We start from the raw sequence: 17,365 nt of genomic DNA on the forward strand, positions 1-17,365 counted from the left end.
TACAGGGGGGGGGATGATTGACTGTGGCTGTCCTTCTCTAAAGAATTGGGAAAACCAATGAGCTAGTCCTACAGCATGTGCCTTGCTGCCTTGTGCGATGGCAGGATATCTCTCTTGCCCCAACACAGGGCTCTCCAGAGATTTGGGGCTACAGGAAGGCTGGGGCAGATGGGATTTGCAATCCAAGGCATCGGGAGCATAGCTGCCAAGTTCTCCCTTTTTTTAAGGGAAATTCCCTTATGCTGAATAGGCTTCCTATGATCGGGAGGACATTAGCTTTGGAAAAGCTACTTTAAAACAGTTGCTTGGCAGGCATGAATGCAACAGGTACAGCTTTTCCAAACCAATGTGATGAACAAAGCTGCGTCTGTTAAAAAGATGTGACAAAGTAGCTAAAAAGGGAAGTCCCAAGTTTAGATACTCTATGCTACGTGCTTCCTAAGACTGCAATCCTATCCAAACATCCCTTGGAATCTAAGCACATCAAAGAAACAATATTTGAGTAAACAACATTCATGGATTGTTCTGTAAATGCCTTTAAGCAAAACTGTTCTTTCTCTGCACCCCGTCATAAGGGGTAATTATACTGGCCTACTCTGTAGGGCTGTTTGTTTTATTTTAAATATTTATACCACATACCTTTGCAGGGCAAGTTCCAAAATGCAAAGCAATAAAAACTCAGTAGTAAAATCTGCAGCTAAAAACTGCACACAAAACCATTTCATTAAATATAAGGGTGGCTTGATCCATGAGGCCTTGATCCAGTATACATCTCCCAAACTCAATCTGACTTGCTTCTGATGAAGTGTGCATGCACACGAAAGCTAATACCTATGACAAACTTAGTTGGTCTCTAAGATGCTACTGGAAGGAATTTTCTTTTTTTTGCTTCTGAATAGACATGCCCAGGATTGAAACTTTGAAAAGCAGTATAAAAAGGCTAAGACTTCCACTAACCCTGAGGAATAAATATTACACAACACAATGGAGCATTTTCCCGAGCAGACATGCAAATGATTGCTCTCATAAGGCTGCAATCCTATATCCAACGACCTGAGAATTCAATTTAAATCGGGCGCTGACTTCACAGTAGATAGAACACACAGGATTGGGCTATATTCTTGGGTGCCTGTTTCAGGTGCCAAACACGAACTTGTTTCCCTGCTACCCAGGAGAAAAATGAACGAGCGGCCCTGCTTCGTGGCCGTGATTACTCAAGAGTAAATCCCGCTGACTTCAACAGGGCTTACTTGCAAGCCGAAAACTGGGAGGGGAAGGCATTTTACACGTGTAAAAAAAGAGGGATGCCAGAGAAATATCAACAACTACAAGAGAGCTAATAGTGTATAAATAATTTTTGGTGTTGCGGTTTTTTGTGCTGAGACTCCTTTGTGGAGGCCACGACCAACCTACCCAGCGGGTCCTCGCGCTCAAGCCGTCTCCCTAGCAACCGCCGGAAGGAGAAAGTGGCCTCCGCCGGAAGCGGAAGCGAGGCGCTCTCTTTCTTCCCCCGGCTCTTCTTGCCCCACGCCTTCCGAGTTCCGAGGCCTGACAAATCATCAGCTCGGGAGTCTGCCGCTTGCGTGGTCGAGGTCCCCGGAAGGAAGCGGGGAAAAAAAAATAAGCGGAGGGAAAGCTCGGGACTCGGGTGGTGAAGGAACGTGTGAATGGGTGCTCGGCTGTGACTCGTGGGCTGGCAAGGCTCGCTAACTTTCGGTGAGGGGGATGCTCGCTCTATTATATTCCTATCTTGGTCTCTCGGGGCGGGGGGGGGGCATTCGTGGCTCCCTCCCTCTTTCCCTCCGCTCATCCTATTTTGTCTTCGCAACAACCGCGGTAGGTCAGAACCTGAGCGGGAATTTGAACCCGGGCCTATTGAATGACGCCTGGGCTAGGCAGCGCACCGTCCCCGCCTTGCAAGCGCTCATTAGCACAGCTGGGGAAGCAGCGTCGACTTGGAAGAAAATCGCAGCAGCTGCGCCCTGCACGACCTCAGAATCAGATCCTTCTTTCGGCTACTGTAGTTAATTTCATTAATCTGAAATAATGATGCCCCATTTTTTTGTAGTTGCAAATCATGGGTGAAAAATCTCTGCATCTGTTAGGAAACTTGGGTGCTGTTTTTGGCATGGGTTGGGGAACTGGTGGAGCCTCCAAAACTTCTTAATACTCATAAGAACATATGGGGATCCTGTTCTCATATTGACCAACCTTGGGAAGCCCGAAAGCAGTACATAGCCATAAAAACACTCGTCTCACTTGTGAATCCTAGCAGCTGCTATTCAGATACACTCTATATTCATCATGACTAGTAGGCATTATTTGTATTTTGATCCTTCATAAATTTGTGTAATTCCTCTATAGCCATCCAAGTTGATGACCATTGTGTCTCTTGAGGCAGTGAATTTCCTGGTTTAATTATGTGCTGTGTATAAGAATATTTATTCTGTCCTGAATAATCTAATATTCAGCTTGGGCAGTGGTCAAGGATAATGCAAGCTGTTCTGCATTTCTGATTTATGGGTATGACTCTAGAATTGGATAAATGATTTGCATCAAGTGGCCTGGAATACCCAGGAGCATTTCAGAGGACAGAAGTGTTCCCAAAGCATGTGAGGATAATGGTTAACCTCAGTGGTCCCTTGCTTAAAAAAATGCCATGTAATGGATGCAAAGAACCAGATTCATAACCCTTGCTCTTTTTTGCATTTTGTTATCAAATGCACAATTTATTATTCTAAATATTTAGCCACCCTTCTCTCCACCCCCTACCTCCAAACTGCTAGCTATTGCATTTGACACAAGTAGGTTCCTGGGAGCTTGAGAATTTACATTGGTATATGTACATTGGTAGGGAAGAGAAATATGTCTTTATTCAAAGTGTGGGGACCTTGGGACCAGATGTAGCCCTCCAGCCTCTCCTTAGGCCAGGCACTGCTCCACCCAGTCCTTGAGTGCTCTTGCCTGGCTGAAATGTATCCTGAAGGAAGAAGGGCGTGCATATAAATGCATGGATTTTATGTGGGTGAAATGTAGCCAGTTGTACAAAGTTGACAGTCACATCCATTGCTTTGCTCATCTTTGCCTCTGACCTGGTCCATGACTGGGATGAGGCCCCCGGAAGGTTCTGCATAAGGGAAAAAAGCCTCCCTGCAATCACTCTTAACGGCATCAGCAGTTACCATATGTGTGATGAGGTTCTGTTATAAACAGCCATTGAGCAGGTTTTTAGAGTTTTGAGAAGGTATATTATATACCTGTCGTTTATTGCTTATACTGTGTTTTGCTTATTGTCTTCTTTTATGCTTAAGGATAAAGGATGTCCCGTGTCCCTTTGGGGAAAGTCCTCCTGCGAAATGTCATCCGTCACACTGATGCACATAACAAGGTATTGAGAAGTATGTTTTGTAGCCCAAAACATCTCTGGGGATGTTGGATCAAGACTAGCTCCATCTTTGAGGGTGGAGGGAGTGCTAGTGTCAGATTCCCCCTCCATTTCACTGCAGCAGCTTCTGTGGCCCTGGTCCAACTGATGTCAGAGCTCCAACTCTCGGTAGGATCCATGGCCTTCAAAAAGGGTATGTAGGCTTCACAGTCCCTGAAGTGCCACTAAAAACAGCAATTAAACTATGCTAGCCCTAGAAACTATGCTAGTTCTGTGAGACTTGCAGGTCCAGGGCAGTATACAAATTTAAATAACAACAACAGACACAGCTCTTTCTCATTTTCATGTTTCTGGGGGGAGAGGGGACAGAAAAAGCTGGCAATGGGTGACTGCTCCTCTGACCTGACAATAAGAGCCTAGTGGGGTGTTGTGGGGGATGGTGGCTGCACTACCGTTCCTCCTTTCTACCAATGGGGTCATTCCTGTAGAAATGCAGCCACTTTGGTGGGTACTTTGTTAAATTGATATATTTCTTTATGTACCTCAGATTCAAGAAGAGTCGGAAATGTGGAAAATTCGGGAAATGGAAAAGCAGAACAAAGACATTCAGTGGGGCAAGGAAAAGAGACTGCTTCCTGATAGTTCCAGGTGGGACTTGGATGTGTCAACAAGTGACATTTCTGCTTTGCAGTGTTGCCAGTGCTGCATCTGTTGCAGCAATCCTCTACCACCAACAACTACTTTATGGCTCCTTACCCTGATCAGAAGTCTATGCTTGTTTCAGTCAAGGTTTGGGAGTCAGCTTATCTGCACCATCCCCTTCCTGTCCCCCACCAGCTGAAGATATGGCAGGAAGGGAAAGGTCTGGCAGCCTGACCCCAGCAGAACCACAGAGAAGGGAGGGACGGGGCTTCTCTTAAAGCCAGAGTTTATAAAGCAGGAATGGGGTGCTTATTGTTGTTGGATTACCGTTTCTATTGTCCCTGTCCATTGGCCTGGCTGCCTGGGACTGGTGGGAGATGGACTCTTAACAACATCTGGAGGGCCACAGGTTCCCCATCTGTGATTGAAGGAGTTAGTGCCAAGGAAGGACAGCAGGGAAGTTCTATCTTAGCAAAGATTGGACAGTTTTAGAATCATAGTATTGTAGAGTTGGAAGGGACTCTGAGGATCATCTAATTCAACCCCCTGGAATGAAGAGCAGCCGTCTCATACGGGGATCAAACCTGCAACCTTGGCGTTATCAGCACCAAACATGTTGCAGGATCCCCCCCCCCAAACAGACCAGAAGCAATTAATATTTCATCCAGCAGAGCTTTACTGCTACTGAAGGCAAATGAGCATAATTTTCTAAAATCCAATACATTCAGGATTGGCACTGTCCATAAGAAATCCAGTTACAATAACATAATAAGACGAAAACCTTAACACTAAGCATACTATATACAGAACACCACACCAGAAGGAAAGAGAGATAGAAAGTGAAGCTCAGGGGCCTTCTGGCCTTATTATTATAGTAAGCATGACCTTGACAGAAAGAGATAACAGTACCAATTTAAAGCCAGCTATACTCAGCTTTTCTGAAGGAATAACCCAAACATTATGAACCTTCTGCTTGTTTGTAGGCAGAATAGAAACTTACTTGCCACCTAGAACTTCTAGCTTGCACCAGTTTGTATCACACAGAGAAGCTTCCAGAACCCTCTTGAATTAATTAGAATAGGAAATATCTCTACACATCAGATCAATACTTTCTGTACCAAGAAATGCAAACTGACACTTTCCCAAACTAACCCAAACCCAGCTAAGTGTTTATAGGGCAACCTGGCTAAGAAACTGAGGGGCGTACCATAGAATACATGATTTGCATGCAGGTTGTCTCTGGTTTAATCCCTGGCTTCACCAGGTACTGCTGGAAAAAAGTCCCCTGCCTGAAACCCTGGAGAACTGCTCCCAGTCAAAGTAGACATTACTGAATGAGATGGACCAATGGGGTGAATTCAGTATCAGGCAGCTTCCCATATTGTTTGGGGCGCTCCTTCTGAACTTCTGAAGGACCTTCTTTTTAGCCTCTTTTCATGACTTGCCTTTTTACCTTTCGAAATGTACAAAGCCTGCTGTCTTTCATCTGCAGCAGCCGGATGCGTAGCGATGGGTTTGATGAAGAGACCCAGCAGGCCAATTGGAAGGCGAGGAACTTGGCTCCTGTGTCAGTAGAGATGGAAGACGACCTCCGGCATGCCCGCTACTGGAACAAGAAGCTCTACGAATGTGAAGCAAACATGCCAGACAGGTCTGAAAGTTTACTGATGTCGTTGATAAGAGGTCCATTCGTGCATGTGGTGCTTTCCCAAGAAAAAATGAGTTGAGGTGACAGGTCTCTGTCCCCAAGGCATTTTGCTTTCTAGGTTTTGTTTGGCGGGGTGAGGCAAGGTTATGAGGGAGGACATATTTTAGGCCTCCTGCCAATTGGAATCCTAAAGTTGGAGGAGTATCTTACAGTGACAATTTCTCTTCTCTTTTGAATCTGCAAAGCACATTGTAGATTGAGGCACTGCAGGACTAAAGGTTACAATTCCCTCCATCCCCATGGCCTGCAGCCGGAAGTGGTGCAGTCCAACAAAGGTTGCATCATGTGATTTTTGCTGCCTGTGTCGCTTTGCTCTGTGGTTTCATAGCTTGTATGTTTGTGAACCTCTTAAGACAGTGTGGTGTTCTCTTGCAGGTGGGGCCACAGTGGCTACAAAGAGCTGTATCCTGAAGAATTTGATACAGACAGGTAAAGCCAATAAAGTTACTTATAAAAAGGTGGGGAGGGGAGTATGTTTGACCTTTTTAGACCTTCACACTAATCTCTGGCTTAATGTTCCCTGTACAAACCTCAAATGCACATCTTCCTTCCTTCCCTCTAGCACAGATGTGAGGATTTCAGAAATCTCTGCTTCTAAACTAAGCTGAACTCCCATTACATCCAAACTTCAGAAACCTCTGGTTAAACTCTGGTTTGTTCACACAAGCCAGGATGAAACCGTAGTATATGTTTGGGTATAACAAGGAACTGGTTAGTTTAAATCGGTGGTGGTGGGGAACCTGTGTTGTTTGACTCCAATTTCCATAATCCCTGACAAATCAGCTCTGCAGGCTGGGGTTGATGGGAGCTGGAGTCTTCTTCCTACTTTAAAAGCAGATGCTGATTGACTTCTGGCTGTTCCAGAGGAGACATGGTGTGTACATGAGCCTTGTGGACATGTTTTATTTTTTGTATAACTTTTCATTTTAAATAAAATGCAAAAACTAAACTGTGTCCAAACTGATTTGGTTCCTTATTTCCATTACAAAACAAGTAAGGTGTGTATTTTCAGTGTTATACCTCTTATTCCAGGTGAAATTTAGTTCCTGCAGAAATCTGTCTTAAACCCAGACTGTGTTCTATGCATGGGTAACCACATCCCAGTTAGCACACAGCGCTTGTAGAGGGTTGACCAAGGATGAAAATGCATCCTTAAGAGCGAAAAAGATTAAGCCACCTCCACTTTAGAACATTGTTGATTATTCTTCAATATCATGCCTTAAGCTTTTGTCCTCTTGGCTGTGTTGCAGTGACCGAGAGCAAGATGAACAAAACTCTGTGAACGGAAAAAGGAAGTCTCAGCCCGGCACGCGGTCTTCCCTTGAGTTGCCCAAAAGGAAAAAAGCCAAAAAGTCACACAAGAAGAAGCGGAAAAAGAAATCTCATAAGAAGCAGAAGAAGAAGAAACAGGAACAGCCAAGTGCCATGGCAGATTCTTCCCAGGAGTCTGACTTGTCGGAGAGAGGCGCTGGCAAGAGAAAGCGGAAGCGTCACAAAAAGGCCAAGAAGAGCTCTGCAAAGGCAGCTCCCTCTTCTTCCTCAGGGCAAGACAGTGACTCCAGCAAGGCCAGCAGCTGCCCCTCCAGCAGTTCTGAGGACAGTGAGCCAGACAAAAAGCAGGAGAAGCAGCCAAAGAAAAAGAGGCGGAAACGCCATGTCTCTCTCTCAGAACGGTGTGCTGAAAGGGTGCAGGAGAAGCGCAGTAAGAGGAAGAACTGGAAAGTGGCTGCTGATGAGAATTCAGAGGACAGTTCTGATGAGGACTAGGGGAAACGGACCAACAGAGTCGGTGCTTTTCGCGGGGCGGGACAAGGGCACTGACATTCTGGGAGATTGGTCTCCAAGTGCTGCCCCCTTGGAACAAAAGTAGTCTGGGCAACAGCTCTATGATCCAGACACTGCAGACCTCAGTTACTTTCAGGGGGCTTCTTTCAGTTTCATGTAGGTCAGAAACTGGTCAGGAATTGAGAAGCTCCCAGCCCAAGGCTCATTTGTCTAGCCCAGGTTCAAACTTGAGTTTGTTTGTGACAATACGGAACCTTAACTCACAAAAGAGCTACTATTGGAGCCTGCATAGAATGGAACTGACCTTGGGTCTCCTTTGCCTTTTTTAAAAAAACTAAAATTTATTTTTGATGGCCAATACCTAACATTTAATTGCAATAAACATCCTACTTGCAAGGTTGATCAGATGGTGGCATACAAGATGTGTCATCAGGTCCAAAGGCCAAGTGGAGAACAGCAAAGGGCATGTGGCTGCCCTAGGTTCAAATAGGATCTACTGGGGTTCAGAGACAACTATCCAAACACAAGCCATGGTGAGATTTAAAGTAAGCCGCCTCTGCTAGCTGTTTTGTGGTGAAATGAATATAAGCATCCCACCCCCTACGAGAGTATGCTTAATGCCATATCCTATTCATTCTGGTAAACTGGTTGTCAGCTTTGCTGGTGTGTGTCCAAGCTGCCTGCCCTTTTGTTTTGCCAGCTCTTGCTGGGGAAAAATATATCTTGCTACCAGTCAGGGAATGACAGAGCAGATGGAAAGAGAGTTCCTGTTCTTAACAAGAGAAGTGGTTTCTCAGCATAATGGAAAGAGGCTGCTGGGATCTTGGTTCACCCAGCTTCTCTCCTGGTGTTATTGCTAGAGCACTTTAACTTGCATCTCCAAAAGGAACTGTTGTGCAACCTGGAGGGGGGGCATGCCCCACCCCCAGATGTTGTAAATCATGGTGACTGCTGGCTGGGGTTGATGAGAGACTAGCAGCATCTGAAGGGGCAGAGATGTCTCCCATCTGTGATGTAACTAGTCAGATGTTGCTCCCTCCTCCGGATCCACATGCCTTCTATGATTGATAGGAGGCAGCAGAAGGGTTTCAGTGGTTTGCTGGAGGGCTGGCTTAGCTCATTCTACAGCTTAGGGGCTGCAAAGATGCACACTGAAGAAAGAACTTTGTAGTAGTTGCCTCTGCCCCATATCTTATGCTGTCAAGAGGTAGAGTCTACATACACCATAAATCAAACTGATTCCTTCTTACCCAGACCCTGTAAGGAGGACTGGGGCTATACATTAGTGGCTTCTTTGCATCCTCACCAGTTTCCCACTGAAATTCCCACCATACCTCTGGGGAAACCACGACTATTAAAGTACCTATAAAACTACTATGTTTGTAGTGTAGGTAATTCATCATTCCCTCCTTTTTCTTAAAGTAGGCCATTGTAAACTCAAGGCACACAGGATTAACAGGCTGGTTAGAGGAAAGGGTTTTGGACCTTTCCCCTCTTATCCTTAATGGTCACATGTTACCTTCCTTCTCACAGTAACATCCTGCTGGAGCTGTTTTATCAGCCTCTTGACCTTCTCCCCTCCACCTGGCCTCCCTGCACAAATACAATTGCCTGCCATCACCCCATATCTGGGGAATAGTGAACAGAATGCCACATTGCCACATTGTTCTGTCCTACGGTGTGGTACCAGTGCCCAAAGCTTATTTTTTAAAGTAGTTCTAATGTGTTGCTATAAAAAAGCAAAGCAACGCAAGTTATTTTGACAAAAAACAACTATTTTTTAATATGTGCAAGGTATCGGCACAAATAAATTCAGAGGGTCTGCAGTAACAAACGAAGTTGCTTTCACCCATCGGCAGTCAAAATGAACAGTCTTTATAATAGCATTTAAGATTTTATACACCATTGTAAACATGCACTGATGATTTTGGAGGTGGGGGGGATATGAGACACTCTTAGATCAAAAAGGCATTGTGAAAGGGGTGGGCTTCAAAAATAAATCTGAAGAACAGCAGGAGCACACTCACTATAAATGGAATTCCAACTTCTGGAGGGAGGATGGCAGAGTGAAGGATCTATACCTGTTACAGGCCTTTAAGTGCAAGCCAGAAAACCCTACGTTACATTTGTAGAACTTGCAATCAGCACACTGGCACAGATCTAGAAAGCTTTGTAAGCAGCTCTTTCTTCAAATGGCAGAACATGTGTTTTGCAGGGATAAAATATGCTGACCAGGATCACAGGTGTTCATTAGAATTTTTTTTTGATACAAATTGGCATGCTCGTAGAATGGAACTGAAGCAGTATGAACTCCAAAATAGAGAATGGGATGGCTGAATGGATTTTGACTGCAGTCATTATCAGCAGCAGTAACTACTGTACAAATTAGTTTTGAGTTGTAAAGCAACTTTCTGTTCTCTTATCAAATGGAGGAGGAAAGAGTACACAAGAGAGCCTTAGGCAATGAGTTTGCAAATGCTCCCCCCCCCCCGCAATTTCCCCCTAAGATTTCCTGAAAACACTTCTACATTTGAGAGAGAATTTTAAGAGCATGCTATTTAGTGTGAGGGTACACGTCCCTATTATCCTGCATTGGGAAGAAAGCAAAGCAGTTAGGTTTTTGCTACAGAGTCAATTTGTTTAGACAAGTCTTGATTTATTAGCTTGAAAGGAGCCAATATTTTGTTCTACATGACCCAGTCTAATGCCACTTAGGCATGAACAATCATGTACAAATGGCTCTTCAAGCATTGCTGCACTGAGGTAGAACAACTGACAGAGTAGGGGCCCAGTGAAAGATCTGGATCTTGTTAAGTCCATTGACCGAAGGGGACCTCAATGGCCTCCTTTCTGTATTATCTGTGCAAAGCGATTGGTGATGGACAGTGTTGTGTCTATGAAGCGGTTGACGCAGTTGGCGAGGCAAGTTTCTGTTCTGGAGTCCAGCTTGGAACCTGGCTTGTCAACACATTTTTCCCAGCAGACCTCCATGAAGTTGTGAACCTGGAGTAGGGAGTGGCAGCGAGAGATGAGAACGGATACAAGCATTAACAGCACTCCCCATTAGGACCAGCCTCTTTCAATTCCACTCACAACCTTCAACATGGCAAGTTTCCATTGCCCTCTGCGAAGGGTAACAAGAGGCCCCATTTCCCTCTTCAAGCTTGGTGTGCATATAGCAGATATCCCTGCAGTTATGTTGAGCTTTTGATGGCACAACATAGCTACAGAGGAAACTCACACACTCAGAAAATGAATCTGGCTGTTTGGGTGATAGGTGGCATAGACCTTTGTCTTGCCAATAAAAAAAAAAAACACCCATCCAAAATTATGGGTTTAGTGGGTAAAGTAAGTGAGGCTTTAACACACATTCAAAAAACCAGGACATCTCAAACACCCCCCAAATTTGAGAAATACATTTCAGGAGGCGTGATCTGTGTACGAAAACTGCCTTTCCCACAGAGACATCCATACAGCATGTACACATGTAGCTAGTAACATTGAGGAGGACGACACTCATACCCCAAAGCTACAGAAATCACAACAACCAAAGATCAATGAGTCCCATTCCAATAATAATAATAATAATAATAATAATAATAATAATAATAATAATAATAATATACAGTGATCCGTGGCTTGGCTCCCAAACAAATCAGCTCCCGAACACTGCAAATCCGGAAGTGAGGGAAGTGAGTGTTCCAGTTTGGAAACATTTTTCTGAAGCCGAACGTCTGACGCAGCTTCCACGGTTTCCGATTGAGTGCAGGAAGCTCCTGCAGGTATAGTAAATAAGTGACATTTGGAGAACAGGCATGGTGAACCTCAAGTCTGAGGGTTCTCCAGGCCCTCTATCTGGCCCTTTGGACGCTACAAGTCCCTGCTTAAGTGCTTTCCTGGGCCAGAAGGTGTCCTTGAACTGGGGCAATGTCTTTCACTTGCCTGGATAGAAAGGGGTGTGTGCAGAAACCTCTGGTTTTTGTATGGCTGCAAGGCCAATGCTACCGTGCAAAAGATCCCGGAAGCTTTCCCAGAGGGAACATGGCCCTGGGGCTCAAGAAGGTCCCTAGTCCCTGGTTTCCCCAAAAAAGAGGAAGGGGAGAAGAGCTCAGAAAGGGCCTTACAAAGCAGCGGGGTGGGGTAAAGGGGCGTGCTACTAGGGATCTGTCAGACCCGCAGGAATGAGGGGGGAGAGGAGAGTGAATTACAATTAGGTCTGAGTCGTGGACACGCATGTGGGTTAAGACAAGACAAAAAAGTTCGTAACACGGTTGCTCTGGGCGGGCTGTTCCATGGAGAAGAGACAAGGCTCAAGCCCCCGCCCCACTCAGCCAGCCACTCCTCCTATTCCAACCTAGCCGACCTCGCAGGGTTGTTGTGAGGGTAAAGGGGGCGGCTCTGACCATAGAATGCGCTATAAGTAATAACGAGCAGAAAACAACCCAAAATAGACCTCCATGCACAGTCACACGCATACGAACACGTATATCACGGCATGTACCTGAGCGGCGAGGCGGGCACGCTGCTCCTCGACGGCCACCAGACGCTGCAGCTCCGAGACGTCGGCCTCCCTCTCCGGGTCCTCCATGGCGGAGCCTCTGCCTCGCGGCCTCCCCGAACCGAGGTGCTACGAAAAGCCCCCCTCGTAACAAGGACAAAGGCAAAGGCGAGGACCAGCCACCCCACACCAGCGCACTCAAGGGCCGACCGGAAGCGGCGCGTCGTCGATCGGAAACGTGACGTCACGCTTCCGGTTCCGGGCCAGCGAGTGCCCTTGGGCCCTATCCCCCCCCTCAGAGCGGGAGGGCACGAATAGGCAGAAGGGGCACGGCGAGCGGTGCAAGATGGCGGCGGGGATGCTGCTGCTGCGGGCGGGGCTGGGCAGACCCCACGGCGGGGGAGTCGGTGAGTGAGGGGGGCGGCGGACCTGACTTGCCTTCTGCCCCTTTGAAGCTGCCTCGCCAGGGACTCGCCCTTGTCTCTCCTCCCTGTCTAAACTGACATTTGAAAACGGAGGAAGCTGCCTTATACGGAGTCCAGACCTTTGGTCGACGTAGCTCGGTATTGTCTGCACTGACTGGCAGCGGTGGCTTTCCAGGGTATCAGACCAGGGAGTCCTTTCCCTGCCTTGCCTTGCTATGGAAGGGGTGAACTTGGGACTTTCTTCCTGCAAGGCAGTTTGCCCTTCCCCATAAGGCAGAGGGACATAGGAAACTGCCTCGTACTGAGTCAGGCCTGTAGCCTAGCGCACTGTTGTCTGCACTGACTGGCAGCAAGGGCTCTCCAGGGTTTCAGGCAAAGGAGTCTTTTCTCAGTCCTGCTCCGAGACGCTGTAGAGAATTTTATTGTCACTACACCACCTGTGTGCAGTGAAATTAAACGACCCCCCCAAAAAAATACACTCAGTCTTGTTCGCTCTCTGTGTGCTAGCGAACTCCGGGGACAGCCCATGGATATCATGTGCTGTATTCACCACCCTCTGTAGGGACTTTATGTCCGTGGCTGTCAAAGCAGCGTACTACACTGTAATACAGTACCGTATGAATTTTATCATTGTGGTCCTTAGGCATTTGCTAACATCAGGCTAATTTGCTTTGGTGGCTGCATTTTCCTTTGCTTTCTCTTCACTCTATCCCTGCTAACCTTCCAGCTGTAGCTCACAAGCAACTTACTCTACATATCTTTCAGCTTCAAGAATTGCGTTGGGGTGGGGAAAGGAGCATGTCTTAATAATTAGAATAGAGACTTGAGATATTTCTCCTATGTTACTAAAACACATTTGGTTCATGTGTGAAAGGCAGAGACAACTTTGGGCAGATCAGAACAATGCAGCTTGTTCTTTCAGATGTGGAAGAGCAACATTTAATTACCAATTGTAAATCTCCAAACCCCCCCCCAAAAAAACCCAGTTCTAATTACACATGCAAGTCATCAACTTGCAATGTATGAGTGCCCCAAGGCACAGAAATTATTAACCAGGCTAGATATCGCTGCTGCCATGGCAAATCCTTTGTCACATACGCTTTGGGATTATGCACTGCCCTGTAACATGTGACCTAAGAGCTAGCATGTGAGTGGAGAAGAGGGTAGCTTACTTTTCTTTGCAAAGAAATAAGAGCATTGAAAGGGGACATGCATTGACCGTCCTAACGGTTCTCTCTTTTGCTCACACTGCTACCTACCCATACTTCTTGGTTTGTGCAATATATGGAAATACAGTTTTGCACACTATGATTTTCGAATGCCTCCAAAATTCCAGTGCAGTAGATCTGGATGACATCTTGTCCATCTGTTATCCAGCATCCCATTTACACTAATTTATGGACTGCTTCACACATGTTCATAACTTGAACCTGGGAGGCCTGGTTGCTATGTGAGGTCGTATTTGGAGGGCACTTCTATACCGGTATCACATTGACTTCTTGTATCACACATTTGTAGATTCTCATAGTGGATTTTCTTGTCATTCACTGGCTGGGAGAGCTGCCCTCTCTTTGCTGTATCTCTTTTCAGTTTCCTTTATTCCTAAGAGCTTCCCTTCCAAAGTCTTACTTTTAAAAATATTAGCATGTCATTAGTACTTATTATTGCATGCATAAACACTTTAGTCGAGTCTGAGGATTAAAGTCCTCTTCCACCTTGGGTGAAATTTGCCTGTTCTACCCACAGTTCTCCTGAACAAGATTGTCTGGACCAGACCAGCTGTTTGTGTTGCAACTGACAAGCGCCATCCTCTGGCATGTAAAATCCACACATCCCCCAGGAGTTTAGGTAGGTCTTTCTTGGATTCCTTTACCGTGCTTTTGTTTCATGTGGCCATGCAAAATAGTTTATGTGTTTTTTCTTTCTGTAGTTATGACAGTCACCCTCAACTTGGCAAGCTAATGCTGGAGTCATGTTACAAAGAATTTGCTCTCTGTAGTGTAGCAAGTGTTAAATGAAATCATTTTAATGACAAATTATTGTCGTTGACAGTGCTTTCAGTAACAAATTATTGTTTTTGAATTTATTTCACTCTTCCCTGAAGGCTTGGGGCATATCCTAGGATTATCAAAATAAGTTTTAGATTAATAATTATGAAAACCCCTTTCCTTTAAGTTATGGAGCTAAAGCTTCTAGTCTTGATGGTTGCAGAGGAGTAACTGGGAGTGTCTGAAAAGTCAGAAAGTTGGGAAGAGAGGGTCAACTTGGTGGAATTTCATTTCTCACCATTCCTCTGTCTCCTGCCTGGTTCCATGCTGGTTCCATCATACACACTTCAAACATGCATCCCAGGCAATGCCTGTTGTTTTCCTGTCTCCTACTTTCCCAATTTATTTTTTCTCAAATGTATATGTTGCAAAGCTGTGTGTTTACATCCCAGTACAAAAGATGTGCACTCATTTTATGCAGTTTGCTTTATTTGCATCCTTTTATTCTGAACTTGAATGATGTGGTGAACAATCTCGGGACACTGAATTGCATCCCTGAATGTAGTGGAGTCTCAGGCTGTTCATATAATGGACAGCCGTGATCATCTGCAAAAGGGGAATCTTTCTCTTGGGTTGAGAAAGAAACACTATTTTGCTCTCCTGCTTGCCATGCAACCTCCATAACGGTCCATAGACAATTATGTACTTTGCTGCCTCTTGCCTTTTTAAAATAGGACAACTAATTGGATGTTTGGTTTCCAAGTCTGTTGGAATTCATGGGAACTACACAACAGCCTTGCAGTAGATGAGCCTACAATTAAGAATGCATTTGGGTGGAGTTTTTTAGAGGCTGGCTGAGGCCCCATGTGGTATAGAGCGCGTGGTAACTAGACCTAAGCTGTTTCACTCAAAGGTGTTCTCTTCTAGAGGTTTTTTTTAGCACTGATTAGTGCTCCTGTCTCAAATGCATTGCATGAAAGTAAGCCATTTTGGAGTCTCTGTTGTTGTGTAACTACTTTCATGTATATATCTTGAAATAGGTGCCTTAAAAGTAATCTAGCAAGGATGGATGAAAGCAGATCAGTTGTTCACTTACAGCTCTCCTTGCAAACTTAGCACCTTAGTGCAACCTGCAGATGTTTGTTAATATTCTCAGAGTCAACACTTGTGCTTTAAAGATGTAGGTGGTGATGGAAAAATACACTTGTGCCATATCTTCGACCATCTGCCTTTGTAATTAAACACTCAAGCTTTTGAGATGTGCCAGTTCAACTTTTCACCGTGGATGATCATCTCCACAGCTAGTCTTGAATGAAGTTGGTGTTTTCCCTAGTGCGTAATAGCTCTTTTCTAGTCCATATAGACTCGTTGTGGCACTAGTTGTGTTGTCTGTTGCATCTGCTAAGTTCCTGCAGTTTGTATGCAGAATTCTAAAAAGAATCTAGTGTTCTTGCTCGCAACTTGGATTTTTGGAAATTTCGTCTCTTACCGTACCAGGTTTTTTTAAAGCAAGTTTCTAGTCCCTGTGGCTGTGGAGATACGCTTGGGTGCACCCAGGTTGTGTGTGGAAAAGCTTCAATATTCAGGGGGGTCAGGCTCTCTCCCAAGGCTACCTGCCCCTCCTTTCTCAGCTCCAGTCATATTCTTCTTCCAAGTCACACTCAACCATGCCTCTGTCACCTGTAGATTTACTTCTGCCACCAACTTGCTACATCTCCACAAAAAAGAAGGTATGCAAATATCCACTGTTCAGTTCAGAATAATGCATGCAAATGATTGATAAGCAAATCTGCATAAATTGTGTTTGGGCTCCTGATTTGGTTGTGGGGGACTGGGAGGAGGTGTTCTTTGGTGTGTGCCACCAAATTGTTGTTTATATTCTACCTTGTGAGCCACTTTGGGCACAATTGCGTCTAAAAGTGACATACAAATAATCAGATAATATATTTAAATAAACTATTTCTACACATCTTGAAGGGCCAGAAGAGAAGACAAAAAAGTCTTTACCCTTCCACCCAAATCAGTGTAACATTGGTAGCAAACTCCCTCCATGTGTGATTGATGCTGGGAATCAATGAAAGAATTCCATATTTTTTGTAAGAGTCCTGCCAGAGGCAAGGCTTTTGTGCTTTTTTCTGGGGTTATGCAGCCTGGTTACCTCCTTTTGCTTGCCATCTGTTTGACCTCAGATCTGGGGCAATACTTCAGTTCTGCCAACATTAATCAGTTACCATTTCCTCCTTGGAGGCTCAACTGATATGATCGTTGGCATGAAGAAGCCAACTGTTGTCGAATTTCAGGAACCCTTTGGGGAGTGGAGGGAGACCTATAAGCCCAACTAGCTTGCACTGATTTGTTGACAAATGTTGAATCATTAAAGGTACCCTTTATTCATTCCCAGCTCTCGAGCAGCCGTTCCTGGAGTTTAACAGCGTTTCTTCTCTCCCTGTAGCTGGTTCCAAGGCTGCCTCTCTGCACTGGACAGGTGAGCGAGCAGTCAGTGTCCTCCTGCTTGGGCTCCTGCCTGCAGCTTACCTGTATCCTGGACCAGCCATGGACTACTCGCTGGCTGCCACTCTCACACTCCACGGTCACTGGTGAGTAAGGAGGGAAGCAACCCAACCGGGATTAATTCCTGCTGCCTCTCCTGCTCAGTTCAGAACCTTGGAATGCAGTGGGGTCCAGAGGCTGGTTTCTCTGTGCTGCTTTGACTCTGTAGCCCTGGAACTTGCTTCATTCCATCATTCCTTCTGAGATCTGGACATCTTTCAAGCGTGGTAGCAAGTTCATGAGAGGCCCAGGTGGCCTCAGTGGCGTGGAGTGCCACCTTCAATCAGCTTCAGCTGGTGGCCCAGCCGCGCCCCTATCAGGTCAGGGATAACCTAACTTCTGTCGTCTTTGTTCTAGGTAACCTCTAGGTTAGATTACTGCAAG

At 45.5% G+C, this 17,365-nt stretch overlaps 3 protein-coding genes across 5 annotated transcripts in view; 2 read left to right on the forward strand and 1 right to left on the reverse strand.

Moving 5' to 3' along the window:
• The first annotated feature begins 161 nt into the window (after positions 1-161).
• NKAPD1 (NKAP domain containing 1) lies at positions 162-9,826 on the forward strand. Of its 2 annotated transcripts, XM_035139668.2 has the most exons (7): positions 162-1,716; positions 3,312-3,388; positions 3,507-3,578; positions 3,933-4,033; positions 5,520-5,678; positions 6,111-6,164; positions 6,986-9,826. In XM_035139668.2, exons 4-7 carry the CDS (start codon positions 3,951-3,953, stop codon positions 7,500-7,502), a joined length of 813 nt encoding a protein of 270 aa, XP_034995559.1. In that variant the 5' UTR covers positions 162-1,716; positions 3,312-3,388; positions 3,507-3,578; positions 3,933-3,950; the 3' UTR covers positions 7,503-9,826. The 2 variants fall into 2 exon arrangements, with proteins under 2 accessions (XP_034995559.1, XP_034995558.1); XM_035139667.2 differs by lacking the exon at positions 3,507-3,578.
• On the reverse strand, positions 9,285-12,245 carry TIMM8B (translocase of inner mitochondrial membrane 8 homolog B). 2 transcript variants are annotated; one of them, XM_060268559.1, is made up of 3 exons: positions 12,022-12,245; positions 11,147-11,296; positions 9,285-10,523 (listed from the first exon to the last, which is right to left on the reverse strand). In XM_060268559.1, the coding sequence occupies exons 1-3, from the start codon at positions 12,106-12,108 to the stop codon at positions 10,356-10,358; spliced, it is 405 nt and encodes a 134-aa protein (XP_060124542.1). In that variant the 5' UTR covers positions 12,109-12,245; the 3' UTR covers positions 9,285-10,355. The 2 variants fall into 2 exon arrangements, with proteins under 2 accessions (XP_060124542.1, XP_034995567.1); XM_035139676.2 differs by lacking the exon at positions 11,147-11,296.
• Positions 12,246-12,269: 24 nt separating this feature from the next.
• BCO2 (beta-carotene oxygenase 2) overlaps positions 12,270-17,365 on the forward strand; it is a 72,342-nt gene continuing 67,246 nt past the window's right edge. The window contains exons 1-2 of the mRNA XM_035139664.2: positions 12,270-12,425; positions 14,190-14,291. Coding sequence (XP_034995555.2) covers positions 12,365-12,425; positions 14,190-14,291 — 163 coding nt within the window. The 5' untranslated portion in view covers positions 12,270-12,364. The remainder of the gene's footprint in view (positions 12,426-14,189; positions 14,292-17,365) is intronic.

The sequence above is a fragment of the Zootoca vivipara genome, chromosome 15, assembly GCF_963506605.1.
Source record: "Zootoca vivipara chromosome 15, rZooViv1.1, whole genome shotgun sequence".
NCBI lineage: Eukaryota > Metazoa > Chordata > Lepidosauria > Squamata > Lacertidae > Zootoca > Zootoca vivipara.